The following is a 21845-nucleotide window of genomic DNA, read 5'->3' as shown; positions in this document are numbered from 1 at the left end:
CCTAAGCAAAGTTCCCAAAGTCCTATTAACAACTTCCGTTTGCCCATCGGTTTGTGGGTGACAAGTGGTTGAAAATAACAATTTAGTGCCCAACTTGCTCCACAAAGTCCTCCAAAAATGCAAATCATCAAGCCTAGGTATAGGATGCCTATATTTAATGGTGATGTTATTAAGGGCTCTACCATCAGAACACATGCGCCATGTCCCATCCTTTTTAGGGACCAAAATCACTGGGACAGCACAAGGACTCATACTATCTCTTACCCAACCTTTGCTAATGAGTTCATCCACTTGTCTATGAATCTCTTTGGTTTCTTGTGAATTACTTCTATAGGCTGGCCTATTGGGCAAAGAAGCTCCCAAAATGAGATCAATTTGATGCTCAATTCCCCTCAAAGGTGGTAGTCCACTTGGCACATTTGGTGGAAACATGTCTTGAAAATCCTGCAAAAGAGTTTTAACACTAGAAGGCACTTCAAAATCATCAAAAGTGTTAGTGGTCAAAATCTGATTTTTGCAAAACAAGATATATAGTGATTGTTTAGCACGAAACAACCTCTTGACCTCACTTTTTGTGGCTAAATAGCTCTCCCTCACTTCAAGTGTTTCACTCTTCTTTTGTTCACTCTTTTTCCTCTCAAGTGTTTCCCTCTTTTTCTCACTCTCAAGTGTTTTGCTCACCTTTTCTTTTTCTCTTTTCTCTTGAAGAAGTTTTTCTCTCATTTTCTTTTGATCCTCACACACTTCTTGTGGACTCAATGGCTTGAGCACAATCTTTTGGTCTTGGTGCATGAAAGAGATCTTGTTGGTGTAACCGTCATGATTGGCTCTTTTATCGAATTGCCATGGTCTCCCCAAAAGTAAGAGGTTGGCCTCCATAGGAACAACATCACAAAGTACCTTATCATTGTATTTCCCAATGGAAACGTCCACTTCAACTTGCTGCCTCACTTGCACCTCCCCATCCTTACTAAGCCATTGAAGTTTGTATGGCCTAGGATGTGGTTTAGTAGCTAAATTTAGCTTTGACACTAATCTAGCACTAGCCACATTGGTGAAACTACCTCCATCAATGATCACCATGCACACCTTGCCATTGATTAAACATCTAGTGTGAAAGATGTTTTCTCTTTGGCTCTCCTCCTCATGCTTCAATTGACCACCAAGTAACCGCCTAATCATCAACAAATCTCCCTCCGGAGTCTCCTCTTCCTCTACGTATTCACTCTCCTCTTCTTCTTCAACATCGGATTCACTTATATATTCTCCATCTCTAAGAACCATGGACCTTTAGTTAGGGCACTCATAAGCATAGTATCCTAGGCCTTGGCACTTGAAACACTTCACATCTCTACTCCTTTTAGAGGGTTCCTCTTGGGACTTCGAGCGAGTTTTTGATGGGATAGGTGAGGAACTACTAGAAGTAGCAGCCCCGTCTTTCCAACTAGAAGAACCAAAGTTGGTAAAACTCCTCTTAGCCACTCCTTTCCTTTTTAATTGTTGCTCTACTTGGATTGCTTTGTGAAGCAAATCATCCATTTCAACAAACTCCTGCAGCTCAACAATATCACGGATATCATTAGTCAAACCATTAAGAAATCGAGCCTCATCGACAGTCGGACGATGTTCACTAGGATCGTAGAGAGTATGCCCAAGGAGACATCGATTTCTATCCCCCAGTCCCCGTCGAGGGGCTGGGACCTAACACACTGCCTCAGCCCAACCTCACGGGAAAACCTCGAAACCTCCCAGCACAGCCAATATTCTTGTCCATAAAAGGACCGCCCCCGACAGCGGAAGAAAAAAGGAAACTTGATCTCATCGAAGAGAGATTGAGAGCTGTTGAAGGCTTTGGCGACTATCCGTTCGCAGACATGGCGGATCTTTGCTTAGTACCGGACGTCGTCATCCCCCCAAAATTCAAGGTACCTGATTTCAACAGGTACAAAGGGACGACTTGTCCTAAGAACCATCTCAAAATGTACTGTCGCAAGATGGGGGCATATTCTAGAAATGAAAAGTTGTTGATTCACTTTTTCCAAGATAGCTTGGCAGGAGCCGCGGTCATTTGGTACACTAATCTGGAAGCTTCCCGCATCCGCACTTGGAAGGATCTGATTACTGCCTTCCTTAGGCAATATCAGTACAATTCCAATATGGCTCCCGATCGGACTCAGCTGCAGAACATGGTTAAAAAGGAAAGTGAGTCCTTTAAAGAGTACGCTCAGCGGTGGAGGGACCTGCCAGCACAAGTGGCCCCTCCCATGGTCGAAAGGGAAATGATTACCATGATGGTAGACACCTTGCCGGTGTTTTACTATGAGAAATTAGTGGGCTACATGCCCTCCAGCTTCGCGGACTTGGTATTCACCGAGGAAAGAATTGAAGTAGGTTTGAAGAGAGGGAAGTTCGATTACGTCTCCTCCACAAGTACCAATGCTAGGAGGATCGGAGCATCTAGGGCAAAAAGGAAGGAAGGAGATACCCATGTCGTCACTTCAGCGCCCGCATGGATCAAGCCACCGCAGACCTCTCACGGTACCCATCAGTACGCACAACATCACCCAAGCTTCTCAGCTCACGTCGGGGACTCTCCCAACTCAGCACCCGTACAAGCTAGGGCGCCCCCAAGCTCTGGCTCCAACCCCGACTCGCCCGGCCGGCAATGCCCACTTTGGCGCCAGTTCCAACGCGATAAGGAACTTTCCCCCGAGGCCAACTCCAAAATTCACTCTGATCCCAATGACGTACGAAGACCTTTTGTCGTCCCTCATCGCCAACCAGATGGCTGTGATATCTCTCGGGAAGATCTACCAGCCTCCTTTCCCAAAGTGGTATAACCCTGACGCAACCTGCGCATACCATGGGAAAACCCCGGGCCACTCCACCGAATGTTGCCTGGCCCTTATATACAAGGTCCAACATTTGATAGACGTCGAATGGCTAACGTTTCAAGAGGACCGACCCAACATGAAAACGAACCCGCTCGCCAATCATGGAGGGGGAGCAGTTAATGCCGTCGAATCAAGTAGGCCGCGCAAGTCCAAGCCTTTGAAGGATGTGACGACCCCCAGGAGGTTTATCTATGAGGCCCTACAAAATGGGGGTGTAATTCCCCGCGGTGGGCACGGGGAAGATTCTTGTTTAATGCATCCCGGCGAGCTACATAACATGGAAACATGTTTAGCAGTGGAGGACATGTTGTAACAAATGATAGACCGAGGCCGGCTGGAAGTCAGTGATGAGGGGAGTGAAAAGCAGCATATATGTATGCAGTTCACAGAGGAGGGAAGTTTTGGAAAGCCTAAGCCTTTGGTGGTATATTTCACCAGAGACGCAGCTCCCTAAACGCCCCGATACCCCTCGGTAGTTAAACCTATTCCGTTTCCATACCAAAACAGCCACGCAGTTCCGTGGAGGTATGCACTCCAAGCGAAAGGAAGGAAGAAGCCACCGACATCAGCTCGTTGTCGGCCAAGGTAACCAATATCAAAGGGCTGAGCGACGTGACCCGCAGCGGTCACGTGTTCGCACCCCCTGACCTGCCGACACACCTCGCAAACGTTAAAGGGAAGACAAAGATAGCGAAAGAACAAAATGACAAAATGATCCCCACTCCGAACGAGAATATTCCAGTGAAAGGTCTTTCGGTGAAAAAGGATGGTTGTGGCAAGAAAGAAGTATCGCTAGAGGGGTCAGGCCAGTTCCTCCGCATTATTCAACAAAGCGAGTTTAAGGTCATTGAGCAGCTGAACAAAACCCCGGCCAGAGTCTCTCTTTTGGAGCTGCTCATGAGCTCTGAGCCTCATCGGGCTTTGTTAGTAAAGGTCTTGAACGAAGCTCATGTAGCCCAAGACATCTTCGTAGAAGGCTTTGGAGGACTCGTCAATAACATCACCGCCAACAACTATCTCGCCTTCGCTGAAGAAGAAATCCCTACCGAGGGAAGAGGGCATAACAGGGCTTTGCATGTGTCAGTTAAATGCATGGACCACGTCGTGGCCAAGGTACTCATCGATAACGGTTCCAGTTTAAACATAATGCCTGTCGCAACCTACCCTTCGGCGGGAGGGCGACGCGAGACTCGCGGGATGCGTGTTCCACGAAAGGAATACGCGCGGAGTCGCCACCAACGTTTATTTGAGGAAAACGTCAGAAAAACCGGAAAAGACGCGATCTACGAACTTTTAAGTGAAAGGTTCGGGAGTTGTATTTACGCACGGGGAAGGTATTAGCACCCCATACGTCCGCCCCAAGGGACGGCAGCCTTTAATCGAATGTGCAAACATGACTTTGATTTTTTATGTTCCCTTTTTATGTCTCTATATCCTTTATACCCTTTTTATATTTTTTCTTTTTGTGGTCGACAAGGGTGTTTCCCTTTGCTCCTACGTATTCCTCAATTTGGGATGAGAAAATCAGACCTACGTAGTTCTTTTTTATCAAGTGATTCTTTTTTATTTTAAGAGGTGATCATTTTAAGGCGTTGGACCTTAAAAATGATCCATTTTACTTAGTGAGAAAATGAAATGACAAACTTCAAAAGCCTATTTTTATGGACGAGCTTGACTAGGCGAATTGATTTTAGCCTTTAGTTTCACTTTAGTTATTAATCAATTCGATTAAGAATGAGAAATCCCAAAGAGAAAAACGTCCGATTGATTTTTCGCTTTATTTTACTAAAAGATGTCTTTTTGATTATTATATTATTTTTTTACCTCTTTTTGATTTCCAACGTGGTTACGGCACGACCGAACAGTCGGAATTTATTTTAACCGAAGTTAATGGATAATACAATTCAAACGTTCGGTGGAAATTTATTTTATTTTTAAGTTAAGCGAGAAATGACTTAAGTAAAATGGCTTAAGCACGTCAACAGGGGGTATAAAAAGTAAACAAAACGAGAACAAAAATGCACGAAACACAATGTGGACCACTACGGGTACATAGAATGAATCGAAAAGCTTGGTTCGAGGTACTTACCCGTTGAAGATCGAAGAACGATGAAGAACGAATGAAGAACGTCGAAGAACGGTTGAAACCTTTGCGAAATTCTTCACGGAAAACGTTACGGAAACGTTTCGGAAGCGCCTAGGCTTAGATTTTTTTCACGGAAATGATTTTTCCAAGCAAATTCGAAAGAGAGAGAAGTGCCAAAGGGGCTGAACCCTTTTCTTCTTCACTTCCTCCCCTATTTATAGCAAAATAGGGGAGGTGGTTGCCGCCCAGCTCGCCTAGGCGAGCTCAGCTCGCCCAGGCGAGCCAGGTTGCTTCCTCCAGAAGCAACAGCCTTCTGGAGGAATATTCTGGAGGGCCCAAGTGGGCCTGGGTGCTATTTGCACCCCCATTTTTACTAAGTACACCCCCCTCTGCTGTTTTTTGGTGATTCTTTTTTCGTAAAGTTACGGAAACTTACGAATTTCGTAACGATACTTGTTTTCTTTCCGTAATGTTACGGAACCTTGCGGATTACATAATCATCCCCCTTTTGACTTACGGAATGTTACGGAACCTCACTTAATTATGCAACGATGCTTCCGTTTGATTTCCGGTGTGTCACGGAAACTTACGGATTGTGCATCAATATTTTTTTGGTTTTTCGGCATGTCCTGGAATTTCACAAATTGCTTAATGATGGATGCCAAGCACCTCACAAGGACCAAAGAAAGGTCGCATGTCATCAAGCAAAGGTCCCCGGACGAAATTAGGGTATGACAATGCCCAAAAGCACGTTGGAGAAATTGTCGTTTAACGCTTCCCATCTAAGGCCAAGATCCATGGTGGTCCGTGCCTTCGACGGCAGCCGCCGAGTGGTGAGGGGAGAGATCGACCTCCCTGTATAGATAGGCCCACATACCTGTCAGGTTACCTTTCAAGTAATGGATATTAACCCGGCTTACAACTGTCTTTTAGGAGGCCCGTGGATCCACTTGGTGGGAGTCGTTCCCTCTACTCTCCACCAAAAACTGAAGTTCATAGTGGAGGGGCATTTGGTCATTATATCGGGGGAGGAAGACATCTTGGTAAGTTGTCCGTCCTCTATGCCATATGTGGAAGCCGCAGAGGAGTCATTGGAAACAACCTTCCAATCTTTTGAGGTAGTAAGCATTGCCTCCGTAGATTCCCTCTCTGGGCAACCTTGCATGTCCGATACGGCAATGATGGTGGCCCGGGTGATGTTGGGGAATGGCTACGAGCCCGGAATGGGTTTAGGCAAGAACAATGGCGGTAGAACCAGCCTGGTAAGCACTAGAGGAAACCACGGGAAGTTTGGATTAGGCTATAAACCCACGCAAGCAGACATAAGGAAAAGTGTCGCGGGAAGGAAGAGCAGAAGCCAAGGTTCGCAATTGGGACGACAAGTCGAAGGGGGCCTGCCCTGCCACATCAGTAGGAGCTTTATAAGTGCGAGTCTAGGACACGAAGGCCAAGTCGTTGCGATATGCAAGGATGACTCTCCGAGTGGGTCGGATTTGGTACGACCATGCCCTCCTGGTTTCCAACTAGGAAATTGGCAAGTGGAGGAATGCCCAGACATTTACGCGACAAACATAATGTAACCCTTTGTGGCTTTTTAAACTCTACGGTTGGGCCTAGGCTTTAGAGTTTCCTTTTGTTAAGGCATTATGTCTTTTGTTTCTAAATTTATAATATAAAGATCTTTCTTCATCTGTTCCTGCACCTCTACCCATTCTCATTCATTTGCAGGTTTATTTCTTTACGCTTAAAACACCAGATCCGACGATGAGTCCCTCGAAGGTACTAATACCTGGGACCCGACCATCGATTTCAAGCAAGAAGCGGGTCAGACGGAGAGTGAAGAGGACGAGGATGTGGGACTTCCCCCAGAGTTGGAGAAGATAGTCGCCCATAAGGACCAAGAGATGGGGCCTCATCAAGAAGAGATGGAACTAGTGTACTTAGGAACCGGCAGTGGGAAAAAGGAAGTAAAGATAGGCACGGGTATGACCGCACCCGTCCATGAAGAATTGATGGCACTGCTAAAAAACTACCAAGACATCTTTGCCTAGTCATACCAAGATATGCCCGGTTTTAGTTCTGACATCGTACAACACATATTACCTCTAAATCCTGAGTGTTCCCCGGTAAAACAAAAGCTGAGGAGGATGAAGCTCGAGACATCCTTGAAAATAAAAGAAGAGGTAAAGAAACAATTTGACGCTGGTTTTTTGGTTGTTGCTTGGTACCCGAAATGGGTTGCCAACATTGTACCTATCCCTAAGAAGGATGGAAAGGTACGAATGTGCATAGATTATCGAGACCTGAATCGAGCCAGTCCCAAGGACAATTTTCCTCTATCACACATCGATATCCTCGTGGACAATACGACCAATTTCGCTCTATTTTCCTTCATGGATGGGTTCTCCGATTACAATCAGATAAAGATGGAGCCAGAGGATATGGAAAAGACTACCTTCGTCACCTTGTGGGGGACGTTCTGCTATAAGGTGATGTCCTTTGGGCTCAAGAATGCCGGGGCAACTTATCAACGGGCTATGGTGGCCTTGTTCCACGATATGATGCACCGAGAAATCGAGGTCTATGTGGATGACATGATTGCCAAGTCTAAGACCGAGGAGGAACACCTTGTCAACTTGCGGAAGTTGTTCGAATGGCTTAGGAAGTATCGATTGAGGTTAAACCCCGCTAAGTGCACCTTCGGGGTCAAGTCAGGGAAATTACTAGGTTTCATCGTAAGCCATAAAGGGATAGAGGTGGACCCTGAAAAGGTGAAAGCCATCCTTGAGATGCCAGAACCGCATACCGAGAGGCAAGTCCGAGGTTTCTTAGGGCGTTTGAACTACATTGCCAGATTCATATCACAGCTCATCGCTATCTATGAGCCGTTGTTCAAACTCTTACGCAAAAACCAATCCGTCCGCTGGAACGAGGATTGTCAAGAGGTGTTTGGAAGGATCAAACAGTGTCTCATGAACCCTCCCATGCGCCAGTACCCGGAAGACCTCTCATCTTGTATATGACGATTTTGGACGAGTCGATGGGGTGTATGCTGGGGCAACATGACGAGTCCGGGAAAAGAGAGCGCGTTGTCTACTACTTGAGTAAGAAGTTAACGGCCTATGAAATGAACTACTCCCTGCTTGAAAGAATGTGTTGTGCTTTAGTCTGGGCATCCCACCGTCTAAGACAATACATGCTAAGCCATACCACCTGGTTGATATCCAAGATGGACCCGGTTAAGTACATCTTTGAGAAGCCTGCTCTCACAGGGCGGATCGCCCGGTGGCAGGTTTTGCTATTCGAGTTTGATATAGTCTATGTCACCCAAAAGGCGATAAAAGGAAGCATCTTGGCAGATTATTTGGCTCAGCAGCCTCTCAATGACTATCAACCCATGCATCCCGAGTTCCCAGATGAGGACATCATGGCCTTGTTTGAGGAAAAGCTAGATGAGGACCAAGACAAGTGGATCGTGTGGTTTGATGGAGCGTCAAATGTTCTAGGCCATGGCGTTGGGGCAGTATTGGTCTCTTCGGACAATCAATGTATACCTTTCACAGCCAGGCTGGGGTTCGACTGCACCAACAACATGGCTGAGTATGAAGCGTGTGCCCTAGCCGTCTAGGCAGCAATTGACTCCAATGTCAAGCTACTGAAGGTGTACGGGGACTCAACACTGGTGATTCACCAGCTGAGAGGGGAATGGCAAACTAGAGACCACAAGCTGATACCCTACCAAGCCTATATCAAGGAATTGGCTGGTTTCTTTGATGAGATCTCCTTCCATCACGTTCCCCGAGAGGAAAATCAAATGGCAGATGCGCTTGCCACTTTAGCGTCTATGTTCCAACTAACACCGGACGGGGACCTACCGTACATTGAGTTCATGTGTCGTGGCAGAGCCGCACATTGTTGTTTGGTGGAAGAGGAATGGGACGGTAAGCCTTGGTATTTCGGTATCAAGCAATACGTTGAAAGCAAAGAGTACCCACCGGAGGCTTCCGACAACGACAAAAGGACAATGAGGAGATTGGTGGTCGGCTTCTTCATGAGCAGAAGCATACTATACAAGAGAAACCATGACATGGTTCTGCTACGCTGCGTGAATGCTAAGGAAGCAGAAAACATGTTGCGGGAAGTCCATGAGGGCTCTTTTGGTACACACGCTAATGGGCACGCCATGGCTAGAAAGATCTTAAGGGCGGGTTACTATTGGCTCACCATGGAGAGAAATTGCTATCTCCATGTGAGGAAATGTCACAAATGCCAGACATTCACAGACAATGTCAACGCTCCGCCCTTGCCTCTGAATGTCTTGGCCACACTGAGGTCATTTTCCATGTGTGGAATAGATGTGATTGGGGCCATAGAGCCCAAAGCAGCAAATGGACATCGTTTCATCCTAGTGCCGATCGATTACTTCACTAAGTGGGTCGAAGCCGCATCATATGCTAGCATAACTAGGAGTGTGGTGGTCAGGTTCATTAAGAGGGAAATCATCTGCCGATATGGTTTGCCGAAGAAGATTATCACGGACAACGGCACCAACTTGAATAACAAGATGATGGGGGAAATGTGCAAGGAGTTTAAGATTCAACATCACAATTCCACGCCCTACCGACCAAAGATGAACAGAGCCGTGGAGGAAGCCAATAAGAATATCAAGAAGATTATCCAGAAGATGACCGTGTCATACAAAGATTGGCACAAGATGCTCCCATTCGCGTTACACGGTTACCGAACCTCAGTGCGCATGTCAACCGGGGCAACACCGTTCTCATTGGTATATGGAATGGAGGTTGTGCTACCGTTTGAGGTGGAAGTCCCGTCATTAAGAATCTTGGCAGAATCCGGATTAAAGGAATCGGAATGGGCCCAATCATGTTTCGATCAGCTTAATCTCATAGAAGGCAAGCGTTTGGTCGCCATGAGTCATGGGCGTTTATATCAGAAACGAGTGAAGAACGCTTTTGACAAGAAGGTACATACGCACCAGTTCAGCGAAGAGGACTTGGTGTTGAAGAAAGTCTCCCAAGCTCTTAAAGACAACAGAGGGAAGTGGGCCCCGAACTACGAAGGGCCTTTCGTTGTAAAAAGGGCTTTCTCCGGAGGGTCCCTGGTGCTCACCAACATGGATGGCGAGGAGCTACCTTCACCTGTGAACTCCGATGTTGTCAAGCGATACTACACTTAGGATCTGGGGCAATTGAGAAAGTTGCTGCATGTTCTTTTATTTTTGTGTGTCCTTCTTGGTTTCCCCCAAGGATTCCTGTCCTCTATAATTTTCTCATCGCAGTCTTTTAAAAGAAAAGAACATGGGATTGAGGTTCCGATCCTCACTTTGTGCTTTAAACTATGTCCAGAATTTGATAACCTGAGTCTTTTTGCTTAGTCCATGGGATGCCCCAGGCGCTTAATTGAAACTGAACCTGACCAGCTTTTGCTAAAAAGATTATTGCATTTCAAAACGCTCATGCATACGCATACGCATGCATATTTGTTATCTTATGACAGGAGTAGAATCGTCTTAGGCGATGGTCAAATGTCGGGCCAAATCCAAAGACAGAGACAAATCGAGGTAAATGATAACGCGGCCACAGTTTGTTGCGCAATGTTGTTTCTTGCTGTCGCAACCTACCCTTCGGCGGGAGGGCGACGCGTGACTCGCGGGATGCGTGTTCCACGAAAGGAATACGCGCGGAGTCGCCACCAACGTTTATTTGAGGAAAACGTCGGAAAAACCGGAAAAGACGCGATCTACGAACTTTTTAGTGAAAGGTTCGGGAGTTGTATTTACGCACGGGGAAGGTATTAGCACCCCACACGCCCGTCCCAAGGGACGGCAGCCTTTAATCGAATGTGCAAACATGACTTTGATTTTTATGTTCCCTTTTATGTTCTTATATCCTTTATACCCTTTTTATATTTTTTCCTTTTTTGTGGTCGACAAGGGTGTTTCCCTTTGCTCCTACGTATTCCTCAATTTGGGATGAGAAAATCAGACCTACGTAGTTCTTTTTTATCAAGTGATTCTTTTTACTTTAAGAGGCGATCATTTTAAGGCGTTGGACCTTAAAAAATGATCCATTTTACTTAGTGGGAAATTGAAATGACGAACTTCAAAAGCCTATTTTTGTGGACGAGCTTGACTAGGTGAGTTGATTTTAGCCTTAATTTCACTTTAGTTATTAATCAATTCGATTAAGAATGAGAAATCCCAAAGAGAAAACGTCCGATTGATTTTCCGCTTTATTTTACTAAAAGATGTCTTTTTGATTATTATATTATTTTTTACCTCTTTTTGATTTCCAACGTGGTTACGGCATGACCGAACGGTCGGAATTTATTTTAACCGAAGTTAATGGATAATACAATTCAAACGTTCGGTGGAAATTTATTTTATTTTTAAGTTAAGCGAGAAACGACTTAAGTAAAATGGCTTAAGCACGTCAACAGGGGGTATAAAAAGTAAACAAAACGAGAATAAAAATGCATGAAACACAATGTGGACCACTACGGGTACATAGAATGAATCGAAAAGCTCGGTTCGAGGTACTTACCCGTTGAAGATCGAAGAACGATGAAGAACGAATGAAGAACGTCGAAGAACGGTTGAAACCTTTGCGAGATTCCTCACGGAAAACGTTACGGAAACGTTTCGGAAGCGCCTCGGCTTAGATTTTCTTCACGGAAACAATTTTTCCAAGCAAATTCAAAAGAGAGAGAAGTGCCTAAGGGGCTGGACCCCTTCCTTCTTCATTTCCTCCCCTATTTATAGCAAAATAGGGGAGGTGGTTGCCGCCCAGCTCGCCCAGGCGAGCTCAGCTCGCCCAGGCGAGCAGGGTTGCTTCCTCCAGAAGCAACCGCCTTCTGGAGGAATCTTCTGGAGGGCCCAAATGGGCCTGGGTGCTATTTGCACCCCCATTTTTACTAAGTACACCCCCCTCTGCTGTTTTTTGGTGATTCTTTTTTCGTAAAGTTACGGAAACTTACGAATTTCGTAACGATACTTGTTTTCTTTCCGTAATGTTACGGAACCTTGCGGATTACATAATCATCCCCTTTTTGACTTACGGAATGTTACGGAACCTCACTTAATTATGCAACGATGCTTCCATTTGATTTCCGATGTGTCACGGAAACTTACGGATTGTGCACCAACATTTTTTTGGTTTTTCGGCATGTCCTGGAATTTCATAAATTGCCTAATGATGGGTGCCAAGCACCTCACGAGGACCAAAGAATGGTCGCACGTCATCGAGCAAAGGTCCCCGGACGAAATTAGGGTATGACACTTGCTTTCAGGTACTTAGGGACGGACACGAGTAGAGGCTAGGCCCATGATCGATGGATCGTCGTCCCATGCCCAACTCCGAACAAGTGGGAAGCGCAGCTGGGAGGCAGCCTAGTATCCTTTAAATTCCCAGTAATTATTACTGTTGTGTCTTTAAGGTAAATGTCGGATGCCTAATCTACCCTAAGGGGGTTTGAGCAAGCGAACGTCGACCCATAGAGAGCGCATACCTGTGTCGCCAAAAAAAAGGGGGGGGTTAGCTCGCTTGGGCGAGCACCCCTGCACCTGGAAACATAAAAACTAGGGGAGGGGGAGTTTCTCTCCACCCAAAACTCCCCTCCCTCATTCAAAAACGCAACACCCACGGGTTTTGCAGATTTTCGCCCCTAGGCCACCATTTTTGCGCTTTTGCTTCCATTTTTAGTGTCTTTGGTCACTCCATACAAGTAAGTGCACTACCCTTTGGTTTCTAGCTTTCCATTGATGCCTTTTATGCTTTGAATGGTACACAATTTGCCCAATTCCGTGAGACAATTTGGGGCAAATTTATGCTTTGTTTCTTTGAATTGAGGGGTTGTAGGGGATGGCCTTAGGCCTAGGTTGTGTTCTGAGATGATGGGGCAAGCCACATTGCCCCCATTCCCTTGTTGTTGGTACCCAAAAGTGCGCCCACCAAGTGCTCGGTGAAATGCCTCAATGGTATTTTTGCCTAAGTTTGTAAAAATGGCTTTTAGATTGGATTTGTGTATGTATGATACCATTTTTTGGATGCGGACAGCTTGCGAGAATTAGGATAAATGCTAAAACATGACTTAGGCCTTGGGGGCCCAAGCTTTTGTTTGTTGAAATACAAGAAGGCATGATGAGTGAGAGCATGTTAGTGAGGTTTCCCCTTAAGGCCAGCACTTGGTTTGGGCTGCACCATGTTTTCCTTGTGCCTAGATAGTATGAAAATGTCGTTCACCATGTACATGTGTATGTTGAATAGGTAGCAAAATGCTTTGCAAATGTGGATATATGTTCAAAATGGCACAAAAATGCGTCTCAAAGTAGGAACATATGATATGAAATTGCCTTTCAAGAATGTGAATGAGTAGTACAAAAATTACTTTCCCAATGAAGGTGCGATATGAATTTGTTTTCAAATGAGTGTAAGCATGTGTGAATATAACATGAAATTGTCTCTCAAATGTATGAGCATGTATGTATAGCAAAAAGAATGGGGTAGGTGGGTAGCAAAAGCCTTGGAAAATATGTATGGATAGTTTGACACATAGCGTAAGGAATTTATTTGCCAAAAAAAGTAGGTGCATCTTGTAGGGTGTCGTTCATCAAGAGAAAAATAGGTATAAATGCATGAATATCCTAGGGGAACCTGCGCATTAACGTGTAAGCATTCCTTTCAAAATTCATATGGATGTTCATGCTTTGTTGGGAAAAGGGTACACTATTTGGCTTGATCTGGCTTTCATTTTGATTAAGTTTTTCTTGAACTAACTTTCTAAACGATTTTGCAGGAAATGGCTCCGAAGAAACTCTCCACGAAGAGGTCTAGAAGAGACGTCACAACGGAAGGGTCCAGTGCCACCCCGGATTTTGATAGTCATCGTTTCTGGAGCGCCGAGCACCAGCAACGCTTCGAGGCCATCAAAGGATGGTCGTTCCACAGAGAGAGGCGTGTCCAGCTCAGGGAGGATGAGTATACAGACTTTCAAGAGGAGATAGCTCGCAGACGTTGGACGTCGCTGGTGACTCCCATGGCTAAGTTTGACCCTGAGATAGTCCTAGAGTTCTATGCTAATGCTTGGCCCATAGAGGAGGGAGTGCGAGACATGCGTTCATGGGTGAGGGGTCAATGGATTCCCTTTGGCGTAGATGCCCTCAGCTGTTGGACCTTGTGGCCTCAATAATCTTAAGAGGGATAGGCTTAGAATGCAGAAGAAGCAACAACAATCAATTTAATAATGTTCTATAAACATGCAAGGCAAAATTGATTGCAATAACATAAATGAGATAAGGGAAGAGAGAATGCAAACACAGTTTTATACTGGTTCGGCCACAACCCGTGCCTACGTCCAGTACTCAAGCAACCCACTTGAGATTTCCACTATCTTTGTAAAATCCATTACAAAGTCTGAACCACACAGGGACAACCCATCCCTTGTGTTCAGGAATCTTTTACAACAAGAGACTCACAGTCTCTTAACCAATCTCATTGAATAAGAAGAATGGAAGAAGAATTCTCTCTTCAAGAGAAGAATATTACAATGAAGATCATGTAAGAATCCTTATAGATTTTGCAAGTGTTTGATCAAGGATTTCTTGAGAGAGCATTTGACAATGAAGTTCTTTTGGAATCTCTCTCATTGTCTTTTGAGAGGATAAGACATTTTTGCCAAGCAAAACTCTCTGCATAAAATTCGTGCCCAAGTCACCTATTTATAGGCCTTTGATGACCATTCACAAATCTAATGAAAAGATGTGACTGTTGGCAGATTTTTTGAAAACTTTCCACTGGTAATCGATTACAATGTTTGTGTAATCGATTACACAGTTATAATTTGAAGGGTTATGACTTTTGAATTTGAATTTCCAAAGTTTCGTTGCTGGTAATCGATTACAGACATATGGTAATCGATTACATGTTGAAAATTCAAATTCAAAACCTTTTTCAACAGCTATTTCTCAACCCTGTCTTCTGGTAATCGATTACCAGAGCCTTGCATGTCTTGAAAGCACTTTGTTTTAAGGCAAGGCTTGGTCTTTAGTGAATCTTGAAACAAGGCTTTGTTTGTTGAAGCAATCTTGAATTATTCTTGAAGCAAATGCTTATCATTTGAAGCAGCCTTGTTAGATTCTTCTTTGACATCATCAAAATCATGTATACATACATTCACATCAGCCAGTTCCTGGGTGACCCGCTAGTTTTGGAGGAAGGCCAGAAATGTGAGTTCAGCCAAAGGAGGAACAGGGACGACGGGTTCGACGAGGAGACCATTGCCCAGCTGTTATGCACACCGGGGCAGGATTTTGCCCAGACCGCTGCAGGGAGGCGGGTGCGCATCATGCGCACCAGCATGACCACTTTGACCTAGACGTGGATGACACTGCTGCTCAGCAATGTCTTGCCTAGCGATCATAACTCCGATCTCCCTCTGCCTAAGTGCCAGTTGGTGTATGCCATCTTGACACGGATGAGCGTCCACGTGGCCCAGGTGATTGCTGACGTCATCTATTTGTTTGCAGGTATGCCACCCACCAGGCACCCTCTGGACCCAGATAAGTCTAATAGGGCCCTCGAGTTTCCGGCGCTGATCACGGGCCTCTGCCAGTCATTCGGGGTTCCCGTCACCCCCAGTAAAGTGATCCGACCGCCCATCACTCGGGCCTTCATCGAGAAGTACTGCACGCCTAGGCAGGCGCAGGGTGATGCACATCAGGCCGCAGACGCACCACCACCACCTCGGCAGGCCGATCCCACTGGATCACTAGGCATGGAGCATTATCTACAGCACTTGGTTCGCCAGCAGGCGGCCAACCACCGTGGGCAGGTGCAGATACATAAGTGTCTCTACCGGTTCAGCCTCAGTCAGCAGGGGCAGGGTTCCGCTCCTTTTGCATGCCCTACTCCGGAGCAGTTTGGGGCTGAGGTCGCATGGCCCGAGGCCCAGGCAGGGGAGGAGCCTGCAGGATCCCCCGGTGAGGCAGAGGAGGCCCATATGGATGAAGATATGACTGACTTGCTCGGTTTCTTGGGAGGAAGCGGAGCCACGTGACCGAGGTCACTACACTTTTGTTATTGACATTATTGTTTTCTGTTATTGTATATGTTGCTATTGACATTACTGTTTTTTGTTATTGTCTATATAGTTACTAACATTGCTGTTATTATTTTTTGTTTCTGTTAGAATTTGGTGTTATGGCTCTTAGTTCTTTCGTCACTATTTTTATTGCAGCTTACCATTATGTTTTTTTCGTTTACCTTGTGATTAGGCGTGAATAGGTAGTGTGCGCCCTCGTCTGCACGACCTGTTCAAAGAGAAAAAGAAAAAAAAATAAACAAATGACAATAACTTAAAAAGGGAAAGAAACAAGGGGGAGAGAAAATATATCTTTCGGCTGAAAAGCCAACACGTTTTTGGAAAGAAATAACTTCTAGCTTTTCTTTGAAAAAAAGGATTCACTGATCATAACCAGTTTTTGAAAAAAATGTGTATGCACCTGAAGGGTGAATGCTGTGTATGCCCTGACATTTATCATGTCTAGCCATTCTACAAGCCTTGAGCCAAAATCCCAACTTACCATAAACCTTGACCCAGGGTGAGAATGTTCATCCTTGCTCTCAGAAGAAAACAAAAGAAAAAAGAAAAGGAGAAAATTCCCAATCAAAGAGTGGGAGAAAGCAAAAAAAAAAAAAAAAAAAAGAAAATTCCCGATCAAGGATTGGAAGAAAACAGAAGAAATATGCAGAAAGGTCTTTGGACTAGACAACATCTGAACAATACAGAATTGTCACCAAGTAAACAAAAAAAGAAAGGAAACCACGACCTAAAGTGGTCCTCTCCCTTTGGTTGTCAACCAAAATCTTGTGCGTCGATGACTTGTTCACCTCACACTAAACAAAAACAGAAAAGGAAAAGGCCAAAAACACTCAAAGCCAAATTTCCCACCAAGAAAACAAACCATTCCTAAGAAAAAGTCCTATGGATCCATGATCACGCATGTAATCTTTGATTTGATAGGAAATGATTTGCAAAATCAAGTCATGACATATCTATGGTTCGGAATTAGGATGAAACACTTACCCGTGTGAGATTGATACACTTTGAGTGATTTCCTTCTATTTTTGTTGGGCCCAGTGTTTCCTCTAAATGGTCGTTTAGAAACGAAATGCTAACATCCAAAATCTCATTTACGGTTATGAGAAAATTTCATCAACATAGTCTCCTTCCTCGATAGACATGTTGTTTTTCATCCAAAAAGCATATATTGCTCTAATCAGTTGGAAGTTTTGTATCTTTACTAAAGCATGTTCGCATTTTAGTGAAGAAAACACCAAGACTATTTTAGTCTCACAGTTATCCAGAACTACGTAGGTCTGAGTTCCTCATCACGAATTGAGGATACGTAGGAGCAAAAGCCTCGCTTTTGTCGGCCGCCCCACAATCTGACCCTGAGGTCATGTGACATGCGGAGACAAATTATGGTCATCCGCACACCTTTTCACCATCCAGAGACGATCGAGTCCGATGGCACGCAGAGACAAATTATGGTCATTCTGCACCTTTTGTCATCCAGAGGCGGCGAGCCCGATGACATGCGGAGACAAATTATGGTCATCCGCACACCTTTTTGCCATCTAGAGACGATCGAGTCCGATGGCACGCAGAGACAAATTATGGTCATTCTGTACCATTTGTCATCCAGAGGCGGCGAGCCCGATGACATGCGGAGACAAATTATGGTCATCCACACACCTTTTCGCCATCCAGAGACGATCGAGTTTGATGGCACGCAGAGACAAATTATGGTCATTTTGCACCTTTTGTCATCCAGAGACGGCAAGCCCGATGACAGGCGGAGACAAATTATGGTCATCCGCACACCTTTTTGTCAACCAGAGGCAAGCGAGCCCGTTGGCACGCAGAGACAACTTATGGTCATTCTACGCCTTTTGTCATCCAGAGACGGTGGGTCCGATGACATGCGAGAAACCATATGGTCCCGCACCTTTTTTTCACGCGGAGACAAATTATGGTCATCCACACGCTTTTGCTATCTGTAAGACTCGATGCCTGATAACACGCAGAGACTAACGTCGTCTTCTGCACCTTTTGTCATCTAGGGACAGCAAGTCGGGTGGTGGGCAGAGATACCTTATGATTATCCGCGCCTTTCATCGATCGAGGGGAACGAATTCGGCAGTATCAGGATGATGGTGGTCATTCGGTGCTGACCATTTTCAAAATTTTTGAAGGTTTTTTAACTTTCGTCGTCTTAAAATATTCAAGTCTGGCGATGTGCGGAATTCTTCTCTGCTGGGCAAAGACGATTGGGTGCAATGGCAAAGGGAAGTGTCATGGTTGTCCAACTTTGTCATTTTCAAAACACTGAAGTTTATCGATGCTTCTGATGCCTTTTCTTTTCTTATTGAACGACAGGTTCCGCTGGCGGGGATATTGACCAGCCGAATGATGTTCCGCTCGAACGAAATTAGTGTCTTATCTTTACTTCCCTTTTATCTCCAATAAAAGACAAGTAAAGAGGGGCAACTGTCATATCCTAATTTCGTCCGAGGACCATCTGTTTGGTGGGATGCGACCTTCGCTTGACCACTTCGAGGTACTTAACACCCATCGTTAGGCAATCTGTGAAGTTCCGCGACATGTCGGGAGTCGAAAGGAAGCGTTAATGCGCAATCCGTGAAGTTCCGCGACATGTCGGGAGTCGAAAGGATGCGTTAATGCACAATCTGTAAAGTTCCATGACATTCTAGATGCCAGAGAGGGGACGGTTGCATAATCCGTAAAGTTTCGTGACATTACGGAAAGAAAACAAGTATCGTTACGTAATTCGTAAAGTTCTGTAATGTTATAGAAAAAGAATCAGCAAAAAAGGGCAGAGGGGGTGTATTTAGTAAACAGGGGTGTGCAAATAGCAATCAGGCCCACTTGGGCCTTCCAGGATGTTCCAACAGAAGGCGGTGCCTTCTGGTGGAAGCAACCCTGGCGAGCTGAGCTCGCCTAGGCGAGCTGGGCGGCAACCACCTCCTTCTTTTCCCCTATAAATAGGGGAAGGAGGGCAGAACAAATTCGTTCAACCCTCCTGGTATCTGAGATTCACTTAAAATTAGTGAGAAAAATTGTTTCCGTGAAGAAAATCCAAGCCGAGGCGCTTCCGTAACGCTTCTGAGATGTTTCCGTGGGCGATTTCGTGAAAATTTTCCACTGTTCTTCATCGTTCTTCAGTCTTCAACCGGTAAGTTCTCGAAATCGAACCTTTCAATTCATTCTATGTACCCTTAGTGGTCCCCACTTGTTTCGCGTGCTTTTATTTTTATTTCGTTTGCTTTCCGTATCCCCTTTTGACGTTCTTTAGTCATTCATTTAAGTCGTTTTCTCGCCTAAATCAAAAATAAAATATATTTCCACCGATCATTTGAGTTGTAATATCTCTTAATTTCTGTTAGAATAAAATCCGACCGATCTTTCTCGCCGTAACCACGTTTAAAACCAAAAAGAGGCAATTCATAAATCATGCTTTTGTCATCACCTAAAAACCATTTTTAAAGGTCCAACGCCTTGAAATGGTCCTTTTCGCTTTTATTGGTTAAACGTGGATTTTTAAAAGCCTAAAATCAACACATAGCTTTGTCACCTCTTTCAAAAAACCAAGAGATCATTAATGGTCCAATGCCTTAATGTTTTCTCTCCTTTCAAAAGAATCGAAAGATCGTTTAATGGTCCAATGCCTTAAATGACCTTTTATTCAATCAAAATATATCTTGCAAAAAGGGATAAAAACAACTTAACAAACATTTAGTTCTCAAAGAACTACGTAGGTCTGATTTCCTTATCACAATTGAGGAATACGTAGGAGCAAGGGAAACACCCTTGTCGACCACAAAAAGATAAAAATACAAAAGGCATAAAAAGACATAAAAAACGTAAAAAAGGGAAGATAAAACAAATTGAAGTCATATTTGCACACTTGATTAAAGGTTGTCGTCCCTTGTGACGGACGCGTGGGGTGCTAACACCTTCCCTGTGCGTAAATACAACTCTCGAACCTTTCACACTTAAAGTTCGTAGTCCACGCCTTTTCCGGTTTTTCTGACGTTTTCCTCGAATAAACGTTGGTGGCGACTCCGCGCATTTTCTTTCCTTGGAAGACGCACCCGTGAGTCTCGCGTCGCCCTCCCGCCGAAGGGTAGGTTACGACACCCGCTTAGTGCGTGAAGACTTAGCGCTTAGCGTGAGTGGCACGCTTAGCGAGTGAACAACTGAAAAAAAAATTAAGTTCTTTTCTGTTCACCTCTTCACCAAAGTTCATGAACCCCCTTCTTTTCAATATTAACCAAGCTTAAAACACACAATCACAAGCAACAACTACACTAAATGCAAGCAAAACAAAATTAAAAATGACTGGGTTGCCTCCCAGCAAGCGCTCGTTTAACGTCATTAGCTTGACGCATCATTCTGTTATGCTTCTTGAAAGTATAGAATAGTGTTTAATCTCTCAATGGTTCCACCATGGTACAACTTTTGCCTTTGTCCATTCACCACCAATGCTCTGTCGGGATCTTTAGCTTGAGGGTCATAAAGCTCCACTGCTCCATATGGTCGGACTTTCTTAATGGTAAATGGTCTGGACCATTTAGATTTGAACTTCCCAGGAAACAATTTAAGCCTTGAATTGAAAGCAGCACTTGTTGACTTGGCTGAAAATCCTTCTTGAGCAGCTTTTTATCATGATACTTTTTAACCCTCTCTTTGTACAGCTTTGAAGATTCATATGCAGTTAATCTCATCTCTTCCAACTCCAATAGTTGCAGCCTTCTTTGCTCTCTAGATGCAGCTTCATCAAAGTTCAAAAATTTTAAGGCCCAATATGCTTTATGCTCCATTTCCACTGGTAAGTGACAAGACTTGCCATACACCATTTGAAATGGGGATAAGCCTATCGGAGTCTTAAATGCAGTTCTATATGCCCATAAAGCATCATCCAGTTTGAGCAACCGATCCTTTCTAGTAGAAGCCATTGTCTTCTCTAAAATCTTCTTCAATTCCCTGTTTGACACTTCCGCTTGACCATTAGTCTGAGGGTGATAGGGTGATGCTACCTTGTGTGTTACACTATATTGCTTCAACACCTTCTGTAGCTGATTATTGCAGAAGTGTGTGCCTCCATCGCTGATTAAAATTATGGGCACCCCAAATCGTGAGAAAATGTTCTTCTTTAGAAACTTCACTACTATCTTAGCATCATTATGTGGGGTGGCCACTGCTTCAACCCATTTAGACACATAATCTACAACCACTAGAATGGTATTCATTTCCAAAGGACGAAGGGAATGGGCCCACAAAGTCAATCCCCTAGCAGTCAAATACCTCAACCTCCGTAATATTCTGCGAGGCATTTCATTCCTTTTTGAGATGCCCCCCATCCTCTGACATTGGTCACAATGTAGCACATGTTGGTGAACATCCTTGAATAGTGTAGGCCAAAAGAACCCAGATTGCAAAACCTTGGTTGTTGTCTTATCTCCACCATAATGGTCACCACATGGAGAGTTGTGACAGTGCCATAATATGTCTTGGGCCTCTTCCTTTGGCACACATCTTCAGAGAAGGTTGTGAGCTCCTATTTTGAACAAATGTGGATCATCCCATATGAAAAATCGAGCATCATGTATGAATTTCTTCCTTTGCTGCCAAGTTAGGTCCTTAGGGATGATTCCTGCTGCTTTAAAATTGGCCATATCAGTGTCTTTCATTAATTATGAATAGGGCTTCATCAGGAAATTCATCTCTAATCTCTACTTCTTTTGAAGTGACTTCTTCATTGA

At 44.6% G+C, this 21845-nt stretch overlaps 1 protein-coding gene across 1 annotated transcript; it reads right to left on the bottom strand.

The window, feature by feature from the left end:
• Positions 1 to 20555: 20555 nt before the first annotated feature.
• On the bottom strand, positions 20556 to 21443 carry LOC114383992. The gene has a single exon (XM_028343676.1). It carries the CDS (start codon positions 21441 to 21443, stop codon positions 20556 to 20558), a length of 888 nt encoding a protein of 295 aa, XP_028199477.1.
• Between the last annotated feature and the right edge of the window lie 402 nt (positions 21444 to 21845).

This window comes from Glycine soja, chromosome 14, assembly GCF_004193775.1.
Source record: "Glycine soja cultivar W05 chromosome 14, ASM419377v2, whole genome shotgun sequence".
Taxonomy (NCBI): domain Eukaryota; kingdom Viridiplantae; phylum Streptophyta; class Magnoliopsida; order Fabales; family Fabaceae; genus Glycine; species Glycine soja.
The sequence above is the reverse complement of the archived record's forward strand: the minus strand, read 5'-3'. Positions and strand labels throughout refer to the sequence as shown.